Source organism: Meleagris gallopavo, chromosome 7, assembly GCF_905368555.1.
Source record: "Meleagris gallopavo chromosome 7, MGAL_WU_HG_1.1, whole genome shotgun sequence".
NCBI lineage: Eukaryota > Metazoa > Chordata > Aves > Galliformes > Phasianidae > Meleagris > Meleagris gallopavo.
The window spans coordinates 10,993,355-11,006,447 of record NC_139410.1 but is presented as its reverse complement, the minus strand read 5'-3'; the positions used below and the strand labels follow the sequence as shown (position 1 = coordinate 11,006,447).

At 41.0% G+C, this 13,093-nt stretch overlaps 1 protein-coding gene across 1 annotated transcript in view; it reads right to left on the bottom strand.

The window, feature by feature from the left end:
* The window catches only part of CDK15 (cyclin dependent kinase 15), a 34,777-nt gene that overhangs the window by 15,151 nt on the left and 6,533 nt on the right, over positions 1-13,093 (bottom strand). Inside the window, exons 5-10 of the mRNA XM_010713462.4 lie at positions 12,770-12,864; positions 11,943-12,005; positions 9,850-9,973; positions 9,161-9,281; positions 2,501-2,594; positions 218-281 (exon numbers count right to left, since the gene is read on the bottom strand). Coding sequence (XP_010711764.1) covers positions 218-281; positions 2,501-2,594; positions 9,161-9,281; positions 9,850-9,973; positions 11,943-12,005; positions 12,770-12,864 — 561 coding nt within the window. The remainder of the gene's footprint in view (positions 1-217; positions 282-2,500; positions 2,595-9,160; positions 9,282-9,849; positions 9,974-11,942; positions 12,006-12,769; positions 12,865-13,093) is intronic.

Genomic DNA, 13,093 nt, shown 5'->3' with positions numbered 1-13,093 from the left:
TCTTCCATCAGCCTAACATGTATCTCAGTGAGGCAGCTTTGCCATGCATGTACTTTTGCCTGTATCTTAGGGCACTGTCTTAAAACAACACTGCTGTCAAGTAGTTTAAGGGATTTAGTAACTGTCTTTTTCCTCATATGAATTAATGATCCAAAAATTAATAAGTGGTCAGTGGATCTGACCAAAAAGCTCCATATTCTTGTGAGTTAAATCCTACCTGGCTTATACTTGGGGAGCTTGGAAAGTCCTGGCCAGGTGTCTTCAGTTGGGACCCCTAATATCTGTGCAAAACAAAAAAAGAGAGTGAGAAGAGCATTAGCCTCAGTATATTGTACCCTGCATTGGTGCGGAGCTGGATGACTTGGTCTCAATGGAGAGAGACTATGGCCTTTACTGTGACCCAGCACAGATTTGCACTGCCTTAAGTGGTACTGGATCTACCTCTGCACATAAATGACATTCACATTTTAGCACTTAATGTTACAACGGAAGGGTTCCTGCTGAGACTTAATGTTGTCACTCCTGGGAACTTCAGTGAAGGCGTATGCAGCTTCACTGCCAGGTGCCATTCATGCATATGTTCACCAGCCCAGGGGTCACACTGTTCAGCTACTTTCGCTGCTGGAGGTGTCCTCCTGTGCCAGCACTGCACTGGGGACTGCCCAGTGGTGTTGGCACCCACTGATACTTTCAGTGGCAACTTAGGCTGCAAGCTGTGATAGAAGCTCCTCTAAGTGAGGGATAACAAAGCCAGGAACAGAGAGGAGGATGGACACCACTTAGGGTGGTATTTGCCTCTAGAAGAAATGTTGATGAATTCACAGTCAGACTGTCCGATGGTTTGACAGGATGAACATATTTCACAGCATGGAGATTTTTCAGCTGTATGTCTATATGGTGTTTTAAACAACAATCTGGCATGGAGATAAGCACTCTGAATGACATAGAGTCATGCACACAAATGCAAATGGTCTCTAAACCAGTGCCTGATGCCTCTATTATTAGTACATGAAAGGAGCTGACTATTAAAAACCAGTAGGAATCCCCATTCTGAACCTCCGACTATGCCAAATATCTCAAGCTAGGCATCGAAAGCCTCTAAGGAGCTTTGAAATCTTGGCTAACATAGACCCTCATTCCAGGCTATATAATAACATAAAACCTACTGTGAAAGGCACTAATTATTTCATGGCTCTTAAAGCTTCCTCATGATTTTTAAATAAGTTTTTGCCTTCTATAGCACAAATCCTATTAATCACGGTATCAGTTCTAATACCAGAGAAATGACGATAGGGCTATAACCCTCCAACTGTAAAACCACAGGAAATGTATCCAGAGATTTCAGCCATATGTGGAAGGGTAGCCTTCATTCACACTGCAAAACTGAATCCTGCCCTGATTTTGAACTGTGTTAATTGGCCAAGTATGGATTTTTTTTTTTCCTTAATAACTCTCTCTATTCACTTTCTATGAAAGAGAAATTCAGCGTTTATTTGAGTGAACTGAAGTCTAATAACTAGACTTGCTTGTAAGTCTTTTTAACAAATTCTAGCTAGAAGCAGAGAGGAAAACCCAACCTGAGAGGTGTGCTTCTGGATGAAGGAATTAAGAAGTTAAAGTTTGATTTCAATAAACTGGAGGCTATAAAATCTTCTTTCACCACTTCCCAACTTTAAGTCTTCTGTACTTTCTGCTTTGATATCCCATCGTTGAAAAACTGCCTGTGCAGAAGAGTTAATCCCTGGGAGATGTGAAAGGGCAGATACCTATGGCAAAACCTAGTGGAAATCTCTGGGTTGACCTTTCTGGAAAGCCAGTAGCGGGGTCAGCAGCGAGCACACAGGATCATACAGAATCCACCAGTGCCAGGAACTATCTCAGTTTTGCCAATAACCACTGAGGGCGTAGCAATGTGGTTTTGTTTCGTCTGCAGAAAAGTCATCTTAAGAGGCTTTTAAATCTCTCTGCTCTTATTCACTGCTACCTTTGTTAAGTATCTTTCACGCTTTTCATTATGCCAAAGCAGTCTCTAGGGCCGCACCATAATCTGGTTGATAGAAAATGTTCCAAGTCAATATAAGAAGGACCTGCAAAAAAACCCTGGGCCTTGCCATTTTCCAAGGTAGCTTACTAGAAGTATTAGAGCTTCTTTGTGAGATTATAGTGTGCTGTATCCTACAATAAGTAAATGAATTAATGAGAAGGAATAGAATTTGCAGTACCTGCACACCTTTTATGCCTACTTCAATTTGATGTCATTTTAATTGGCTTTAAATTTTTGATGAGATGACAAACATCAAAGGAAAGTCATTTGATTTACTCCTGTGTCTGTAAGAAAGTTGCCAAATATAAAATGGGTTACGAAGTCTGCTATGAACTTGGCAGACCGAACCAAATTATTTCTGCTATTCACAGGACCTATGCTCCAGACTTCACAATCAAGTACAGAGCTGGAACAACAGATTCCTTTCTTTCCCATTTCAGGATGTATTTTACTCACCGACCAGATCTTCTCCAGCTGTTCAGGAGCACTAGAAGTTCCTGCAAACGTTGGCAGGCCCTGGATCATTTCAACAAAGACACAGCCTGCACTCCTGCAAGAGACCCAAGGTATTAACTCATTCACGTGCTCCATCTGCATAGTGTGAGTGTAGGGTGATCAAGGGAGAGATTGCAATTGTTGGAATGGAAATGTAAAAATCTTGATCTGCAAATTCTGAAATCCTGACATAAGTTGTAAATACTACATGTGTTGCATCTCATGCAAAAAATACAAATCTGATGTATAGATACTATGCATCCACCTGTTTTTCACCTAGTGCATATGTGAAGGAAGCAAGGCAGGACACGAGGTGTCTGCATACATGTACCTAAGCTTCAGCAAAAGCTGATCTACCTCCATGGTATGGTGTTAGGCAGGGTAATTCATTATCAAAAAACTCTACTTCCTATGGGAAGGACCATGCTATACAGCCCTGGGCTTCCAGCACTGTCCTAAGTGCTTGCATCTGGCCCTTGTTCCCAATTGTTTGCAGTAATCAGCAACTTCATCCAAGTCCTACACACTGAAACGTTTGACCTAAAAACCCAGCAAGTAAAATGAGACCAAAGGAGACTAGCGATTCATCACATTTGCATCCTTCCACGTTAAATGTTTTAGAATAACATGGAGCAGTTGAAGTTGCCTGTGAGTTATGGTCCCATCTGCTTTTCTCATCAGCCCCGCCAACTAAAAAAAAACAACACCCTTCACCAGCAAAACAAGACAGGTGATATCCTTGGAAAAGAAACTCACTAAGTACCATCTTTTTTTTTTTTTTTTTTTTTCTTTATTTTTTTCCCAGCAGCGAACTGTTTCTTTCAGGTCTCTTTCAACCTATCCTATTAAAAACTCACCTTAAAAAAGATAGTCAGGGCAGATGCCTGCACAGCTGTAGGTTGTTTTCTGTGAGAAAAAGTTACAAAATCTGTGTGATAAGAGTAGAAAAAATAAATGGGGAACTGCTAGACAGTTTATGGGCTAGAAGGGTACAATAGATGCAGATAAAACACAGAAGCACTAACCAGTAGAGAGATTTCCCTTCAGAAGCAATTAGCCCTCCCCTAGAAAACTGAAAGCAAGACAGCATAAAAAATTCAGTGGCAAAGTAATCCTAGTTTTATGTCGTCCTCTGCTCTACACTTTTGCTAAAGCAAACCAGCCAGCTTAAAAACAAAAAGCAAAAACAAACAAACAAAACAAAAAACAAAAAAAAAACCAACACACCAAAGCCTGCAAAAAATGCTTAGTTTTACTGAGGTGGATTAGTCCTGCTGGGAATAGTGATTAGATAGTTGTGGTCAGGATAGATTTATCTATTTGCAGGTGTTTCAGTCTTTTATTATGTGTTGTAAAACTCTGCTCATTTACTTTTTATCTTTACCCTCCAAACATTTTCTAGGTTTTCTGCCTTTTCTCTAAGCCCAATCCAACTTTTCAAGTTTCATCTTCCTTTTATACCAGATTTGAGTCTTTCAAGCTTAAATGTTGAAACCCCAGGTTTGTCTTATTGACTCTGACAGTATTATTCTCACTCACAGAGCTACAGCTAGTAATCTCCTCTGGTCATCTGTACTGCTCTCTTACCACTCGCATCTTGTTTTTGCAATGCTGCAGATGCTTTTCCCACCTGGCTGTGGTTGGTTGAAAGCCTGACATGCAGCTCATCTCTGGTATTCATTTTGGTCATCCTCAGGTAATGTCAAGCCTGTTTGCAGATCCGTATCTAATGCTATTTTCACAAACAACTCTGATGCACTTTGGGTCTTGTGAGCTTAGCTCCTTATTCGTCAAATGTGCTTTCACACAATCCAGGCTTGTCATGAAACTTAACCCACACTTTTGCAACACAGATTTTTGTGTTTCACAGTACTACCACATCACTAGATATTATTTTGGAACCGACTCTGCTGAGACCAGTGCCATAACAACCCTCTGTTTTCACAGCTGATATATGTACTCAGATGGCTCACCCTATTTTGCAGCCACAGGGGCTGCTGCAATCCACTGATGCCATTGCACAAGTCTAACCACATGTGGTCAGTGCAATTTAGGTACTTTTGATTTGTGCCGTGAATAGAATCAACTCTGTGTTTTTGAAGCAAGAAATCCTGACATTTATCCACAGTTTGGGTTCTGATATCCTAGCTAGAAATGGCCATTAGACTGGCAACAACAGAAACTTCATATGGATTCAATATAGCCCCCAAATGTCGGATACCACTAGACATCCTGCAGAGATTACTTCTGATGAACAGTGCTGTGAGGTTTTCTGAACTGAATTTAGACGTATACACAACACTAAGGAAAAGGGCTAGTAACAGTGAAAGTGTTCTGCAAATGTGATCTTCATGACTTAAATTGCTCTGATGAAAGATTTGAGGCAACAGAGTTCATTGAAGGCAGACCAGATCGGCAGTGGTTTCCATTATTTCTAAGAAGGCATACAATCCAGGCAGAGCAATACATGGAAGTAAGAACTCTTTTTTTAAGGCTCTTTTTTTCCCTAGATTTATTCCCTAGATTTTTCTAGATTCTATCTAGCTCTTGCTAATAATTTCTTAAGAGTAAATTGTTCAAAAATTCAAATGTAATGAGTCTTTTTGCTATTGGGCAAGCTGTCAGTTTGAGGAGAGGAACAACTTCTGAGTTCTTACAAATTTGCCTTCTGATAGAACTCTTGTTTGTATTCCCGGTTTATTCCAACAATATCTGGATGCCTTTCAACTCCAGTGTCTCTTATAAAGACAGAGCTATCGGAGCAACCACAACAGCTGGAAAGGAAGAACTGTTTCCTGTAGTGTGACTCAGCTGATGAGCTTCCTTTAATGCTTACTTGATACTGCATTGATTCACCAGTGGCAATTGTAACTGTTGCTACCTCCCTGTGCTTCCAGGCTGAAATATGCTTTTCCTTACAGAAAATCCAGAAATAGCTGGAACTAGTAATGCAGTGGCATATGGGCACCCTCCTCTTTTCCCAGGTAGATTTTTCTACGGGTTAAGATAGGACTTTGGAAAAAAAGACCTCTTTGGTGCTAGTCATCTGATTAACCTCTCCAGAAGCCTCAGTCTTCCAATATATGAGAGCTACAGGCACTGTCCTTCCGGCATTATGAAGATCCTTCTCTTAATGAGAATGGTTCAAAAAACAACCTTTAGTTTTAAGTATTTCTCAAGAGTTAGGCCAAGGTCAGAACTGGTTTGTTTTTCTCCCTCTTCCCCTTAGTGCTCTGGTGTTCACTTCTGAGGTGCCCTCGCCTCTGAAAGCCCGCACACTTCTCAAAACATGTCAGTTCCACAGAGCAGTGTAGGGAAGCATTGGGGCAGAGCAAGAAGTGCATCATAAACTGCAGAGGAGTTAGATGGGGTCCAACAGCAAGTTCTGCCAGGAGGAGGAAATGCAGAGCAGCCCTTCACTGACTGCTTTGTGGCTGTTCAGTAGTCACAGCTACCTTCTTATTCTTGCTGTATCCCTCTGAGACTGGTGTATCTTCATTAATGGGATCCTAGTGAAAGGAGAAGACTGAAGTGCTGTGCAAGGGCTGGTCTCCTTTGCAGTGGTGTCAGACAGAAGTACCCTGCTGAGATCAGTAGAGTTATATCAGTGCAAATAAGACCAAGGACTTCGTGGTACCTCCTGGATCAGTTTGTTTTCTCTTTTTCCTCCTATGTTAAGCAGACATTGTACCATCCTTCATGAGAAAACAACAGGCAGTCTTACCATCTGCAGGTCCTCACGATGTCTTTCAGGAAGGAGCCTAGGCATGATGTTTCAGCATGCACCAGACATGTATGTGAAGCCATATACTGACAGCTAAAGTAGCAGGAGAGTTATAACTGGTTGAACATAGTGAACATAAACAGGGTTGGTTCAGACAGCCCTATCACATCAGCCTGCAGTCCCTGGGACAGATGTGGATACTTCAGTTACTCCTTAGTCTCCAGTCTTGCATCACACAACGGAGAAACACCTTCATCGGGATTAAGATCTAAGGTTTCTCTGTGGGATCCTGCAGTTTCCTCTCCTCAGATTCTCTGTCACTGGGGAATTGCAATTTGGCACTTAGCCGCAAGTATATCTTTCACCTTGTGCCTCACCAGGCAGCACTGCACACTGGAGCTCCTGGCCTAAGTCTCCTAGTTTGACAAAATAGGGCAACACAATTCAGACCTGGGAGAAGGCTGTAGTGGGCCCGGCAGATCTATGTCAAATGACTGCATAGGAATTCTTATTCTAGGTGAATCTAGGGAGATTCCTGCAACTACCGTAGAAGAAATTACATGGAAAACTTGTCTGAAAAGAAGACATGACTGTAGGTACTCATGATGTTGAAAACTGAATTTTGAAAACTAGCACTAAACATGCATAAAGGCTTTAGTGTTTAAAAAAAAGTCTCCCTTATATGTAGTGTTATATGTCTCGCTGAAACACTGTCAGTCTCCCTGAAATCCCTTAATTGAATTTTCTAAAGTCTTGAAGAGATAGTGAGGGAGAAAGAGAATAAAAAGATACACAGAGATTAAAGCAGCTTTTCTAGTTAGTCCAAGAGCTAGTGAGACTCCTTCTATATCTCTTTCTTCATCTACTCAAGGCCTCATTCACTTCCCGTGTGCCTCCCACTGACAGTATTGCTGCTTAAGCACACTATGCACGAATTGCCATAATGTTTTATTTTGTTGTAATTGGTTTCTTTAAACCAAGGCTTTAACACCCACTGTCTCATGCCATTAGCAAGGGCATTCTAACCTGCCTTCGTGTAAATTGCAGTATCCAAAAGAAATAGTTTTTTTTTTCTTTCTTCCCAATAGACAATAACATCTGTGTGAATTCACATTATTTCCTAATAGACAAAAATTGAACTTAAATGCAGTGTACATCAAGATAATAAATGACTCTTGTTAGAGGAAGTTACTGAATAGAGCTCACTGAAGAACTCTCTATTCTCTCAGCGTGACATCTTTCTTTAGGGCCAACACTTGGAATGTTGTTATTATAAGGAGGCGTTATAACAAAGGTGCCTACAGTGTGAATGTTGTTCAGCGGGACTGAGTACTCTGCTGTTAGAGGTGGACAGAGTGCTGGATGGGATCTTTGTACTCCAGCTCTCTGTTGCCATTCACTGCAGTAGAGCAGAGTTATGTATCGGGGATGCTGGATTTGCACAGAATCCAGAAATGCCACGCTTTAAGCATGCAACCAGGGCTTTGGACAGGCCGCAGCTTTCAGGAAAAAAAAACAGGTTACTACCAGCATCTACCTAATGCAAAACCTCCAGTCTGTTAGGCAGGCATCTTCCTCAAACACAGCAGATGTTCCTGAAAGACTGTCTGGACAACAGAGGTGGCAAGGAGTAGGAGGGAGAAGTCAGGACATTTGGACTGGCTTAGCAGCTGGAAGCTATTAGAATTTAGCAAGGTTTTCCTCCTCAGAGAAATCTTTAAGCAATTAAATTAGCATCAGCCCTAGGGAAGTTAACAAACAAATCTCCTGTTTCCCTGAACTGCCCTCCAGACTTAGTTCATCAGAGTCTCCAATAAGCCACAGATCTCTGGCAGGGGATACTGGCTGGAGCTTTGCAAACTTACAAACCTTCTTATGCATACTTCAGCCTGCTGTGCTCCCATCCTTTCACAGCCTTCAACTCTGCACAGCAGTAAAGTGTCAGTGTGACATGCACAGGCAGAGGATCTGCTGATCTGAAGAAAGGGCAGAGCTGCAGTACTATCTACAAAGGTAAAATTGGCCTGAATAAAGATGCTCTGCTGCTCCTTCATGAGATGCACATTGTCCATGAGTAAGTTAGAACTGTGTTGCTGGGAGCAGGTTCATGTTGGTGCAGAAGAGAGCCAGAAAATGGATGCACACTCAGACTCATTCAGGCCAGCTCAAAAGGTCCAGTGAGAACCCTGTGAAACACTCATTCTCTCCTGCATTTTACCTGCTCTCAGGAGCTTCTCTCCCTTCAGTTTTGCTATTGCATAGCTTGCTTCCCATGATTCCCAGGCATTTTAAGATTTTGTGATAGGACTCATAAGATAAGAAGCCTTAACTGAAGACAGTTCTTCTCTTATATGAAGTGTAGAGTGCACCTAAGACGTTCTTTAAGATGAATGACAAAGTATTTCAGAAGTAATGAACATCTTAGACACTTTTATACCTTCAGACCTATTCAGAAGCCCTTTACTGCCATCTTTTGTTACAAAGGCCAGAGTCATCATTTGTGTATTCATGATTGCATTCATTGTTTCTTCACAAAACTATAGCTGTAGATAGCTACCACTGACTTAGCCAACCACATATCTACAAAACTGTAAGTGCTTTAAGGAAACACAAGACCTGAAAGTGCTTTATAGATGTCACCAAATGAGATTTACATACTTTATAAATATTGTCAAGTCAGATTTATATAACTCCATAGCTGATATGTACTGACACCATGTCCCAAAATGTCTATGAACTCTGCAGTACAAAACTCCTCCATGCTCACTTGCCTTCTACTCACAGGTGTTAATTCCTCTGCTTACAACTGTAACTACTCTAACTTGGTTGAGTTCATTTAATTCAGATAAAGATGTTTTTTCCCAAAAGACCCCAGATGATTTGACATAGGCCAGTACCAGATATCTAGATCAGAAGAATAATCTGTAGCTCCAAGCAAAACATCAGGAGGACGGTACCAGAGTGTCACCACTTCAGAGGAGTATGTCTGACTGGGGATGGACTTGGCACGAGCGAGGCCTGCTAGAATAAAAAATACTGAGTGCTGTGGCAGTACAGTCTTTCTGTGGGTGCAATACATAAATGATAACAATAATTGGAAACAGAACATTATTTTCTCTCAGTTCAATAAACACAAGGAGTCCCAATGTAGGTTACAATCAACTGACAAAAAAATTGTGTCTGGAAGATATCTCTGGGGCAGATCAGATCAAGCATTATGCTATGTTGTGCTGGGTTTTACCATTTGTCACTCAAGCAGCCATCACAAACTGATGCCAAGAAAGCCCGTCTGTCCACACTGCTGTGGACTTTACACGTCCCATGATTTTATGAAGATAGAGGGGTTGATTCTCAGTTCTCTTGAACTGGTTTTATGTGGCAGTAATTGCTCTGACTTAAATGAGGTTACTCCCTGCAACTAGTAGTGCAAAGACAAGAAAGACTAGATTGACCACAGAAATACTTTTCTGAAGTTCAGTAAGAGGTTATGCTTCTGTGCCTTAACTGGCTGTGGGATGCAGATCTATATGCATGCTAAAGCTTCAGTCTGAGCAGATATATTAGCAGCATACAAATTGTGACTCACCAAAGTCAGCTAATTTGAGCTCACCAAGACAGCTGATGAGCAAGTTCTGGGGTTTCAGATCACGGTGAAGAATATGTTGTTGGTGGATGTATGCCAGGCCTCGCAAAAGCTGGAACATGAAGAGCTTGAAAAGTCAACAAAAACAAAACAAAACAAAACAAACAAATAAAAAAAAAACTGAAATGATTTGGTGTGAATTTGCATTCATACATGAGCTCTGAACTTTGTAAGTCCTGGAACAAAGCAGAGGCAAAGCAACTGAGAAATGAGTAAAAATCTCAAAAATGAATAGAGTTGTCTGAGAAGTAGAAAACTATGGTGGGATATGATTGCTTTCAGGTGGAATATTTCTCCACGAAGGCAATAAAATGCAGTCCCTAATTTTGGAAATGCAGCTTTTCTCTAGAAGTGGAGTGTTGACTGCAGGAGCTACGTGCCAAAACACAGTCTAAGCTTTCGAAACAGCAGATATTCTGACCTCAGTGTTGATAACGAAGACATGAAGCTAAGCACGACAAAGGCTTAAGGAGCTGGTAGATTTTCCCCGTTGAGCCAGTTATACCAGCAGAGGGAGTTGTGGGGCTGCTTCTCACACCTACACTGCCTCTCCTCAGCCCAAGCTTGACCAGTGAACTGACTCGTTTGGCAATGTGAGCTGTTATCTTCAAGCTGGGAAAATCAAGAAAAGAGAAAGGCGAATAAGAAAATAAGCTAGAAAGAAATATCTAACTCCTACCGCTATGGCAGTATAAATAAGCCTTCAGTAAAATAAGTTGGATAGAAACAAGGTATGAAATTGGATAGTGGCTAGAAAACAAAACACAGTAGAAGTATATAAATAGAGTTTATCAGAGAAAAGATATTTTTCACAAGAAGCTTAACCTGAAGAGGAAGATAAACAGTGACACCCATAGGTAATTTCTGTACCAGAAAAGTGTCCCTATGATATTCTGCACACTTGCATCATATTCAATAGGAATCACTCAGAGGAAAAAAACATTTGCCAGCAAAAATGAAATGAACTAGATCAACCCCCTAGAGGGCCAGTAAATCATTTTTGTGATTTGATTTCTGCTGACAGTGAGGGCTTGAGGCAGGAAAGAAGAGCAGCTGGCTAGTTTTACTCACACAAATGCTAGGGAGTACATGTTGCAGCCGTGTACTCCATGTGCTTTACAAGCCTGCCTGGTAGTGGAGCCCTGGAAATCTGTGCCAAAACTACAGCACCGCATCTTGGACATATCTGAGCTTCAAGGGCCCCAAGAAACTACATTAGAATTGGTGTTGCTTAACAACTATCCGAAAAAAGATGTGAACAAGGTGGCAGCATTTGAAGATGACAGAAGTATTTAGATTAGCCAAGATAAGAAGTGACAGTGAGAAACTTCAGAGAGATCTGACAAAGTCAGATGAATAGGCAGTTTGATAAGGTACAAAGTTACTGTTGACAGCTGTAAGATAAATTAACTGACGCTACTCAGGAAAACGACCCAGGCATTCACCGAGGACATCTGCACTGAAATTGTAAGTCAGTGTGCAGCAAAAAGCCTGAAAGTTAATTAAATGTGAAGATGTGTACGAAGAAGAGTCAGAGACTATTATAACATCAATCTACAAAGTAATGGTACATCTTCAGCTCTGCTCAGTTCTAGTCAACCTATCCCAAAAAGCTGTGACAGAAACAAAAGAGGTTTAAATGACTGTAAATATGAAGACATTATCAAATAAAGAAAGAGTGATATTTGAGAGCTTTTAACTAGAGGAATTAATAAAGTATTCTAATTATAAGAAGATACAAATCTGTGTAAAGACAAATTTGCTTGCCACAAGACGTCATTGTCCACAAAAGCTGAACTAGGCTTATGTAATGGGAAAAACTAACTGCAGAAAGGCTTTGGAGACCAAGAGGTAGTCTGTTACATCTTTATCAGAATCAGTTTTTCTCCAAAGTGTTTGTCTGATATGGAACAAATAGATACTAGTAAGAGCTTAAAGATGTTTGAAGCACTGCAGCAATTTACAGTCACCATATACAGAGGAAAATAACATTCGTGTTCATACTTTAAGGGATGCAAGTCTTTTAAGGAACTCACCATAACATTGCAAGGATGAAGTCCTCCAGGATGCTGGGCCATGTACTGTGCCAGATCTGTGTGCTAAATAACAGCAGATAACTTGAGGCAAAACAATGAAAGTAAAGTGCTTTTACCAACTGTGTCTCTTCTGTATGTAGAAAAAATGAAGGTATCTCTTTAACCTTGGAGAATATTTAATTTGATGCAGCACATAAGGATGTGCCTAAGTGCTTGGTCACATCGGGGAGCTGGCTGACCTGTTATCTCTCCCTAGCAGTTTATGGCCTGAAGTTGGTAGTTAACAGAATTCATACTTGTGCCAGAATTAATCATAAAACTGCAGAATGAATAAAACATTCTCATAATTTTGTTGATAGCTGTTAGCAAAAGCAACAAAAGTAGTAAAGCTCATGCAGAGAACTCATTTATTGGCATCCTGCCCTACTCATGATAGTATCCTGCAGCTTGGTCTTGGTGAGCCACATGAGGTCAGGGACAAATTTGATAACAGGATGTGAGCTGGCATCGTTATTCCCTGTCCTTGTGGTGGCCCAAGAACTGTTATTGTATTGTCAAGGCAGAAATGGACGTAAATAGTTTCTGCCACCCTCATGGAGACAAGATGTGGAATCATTTTTGCATACAGCTGCTGCATACACTGAAAAAAAAAAAGTAAAATTGTGTGTGATAATCAGGAGATCAATAAGGGAAATCAGTCACTACACTAAAGGATTGCAATTTGTTTCTTTGCCAATGTCTCATAATGCAGCAAATTCATTATGCAGCCACTGGTCTTCCCAGTACTTCTCTAGCTTCACAGGAAGCCAGAAAAAGGAATAACTCACCATGTGCTCAAGGACAAATGTTAGGGTCTCCTTGGTCTGGATAATGTCATGGAGCAGCACAATGTTGGCATGTTTCAAATGCTTGAGAAGAGAAGCTGGAGAAACATAAAAGTAAGATCAGCTTCAGTACTGCTTCTGCAAGTTCAAGGAGACCATACATGCAACAGAAAATAAAATTTGGGGTGAACTATTCCAATCTCAGCATTTCCGTAAAGCAGCGTATACTGAATGTGGAAAAGGATGGAACAGCTCCTTAGAGAAGAAGGAATTAGTGCTCTGGGCTAGGCAGGAGCCCATCTTCTCTCAGAGGCACACTGCAGTCCT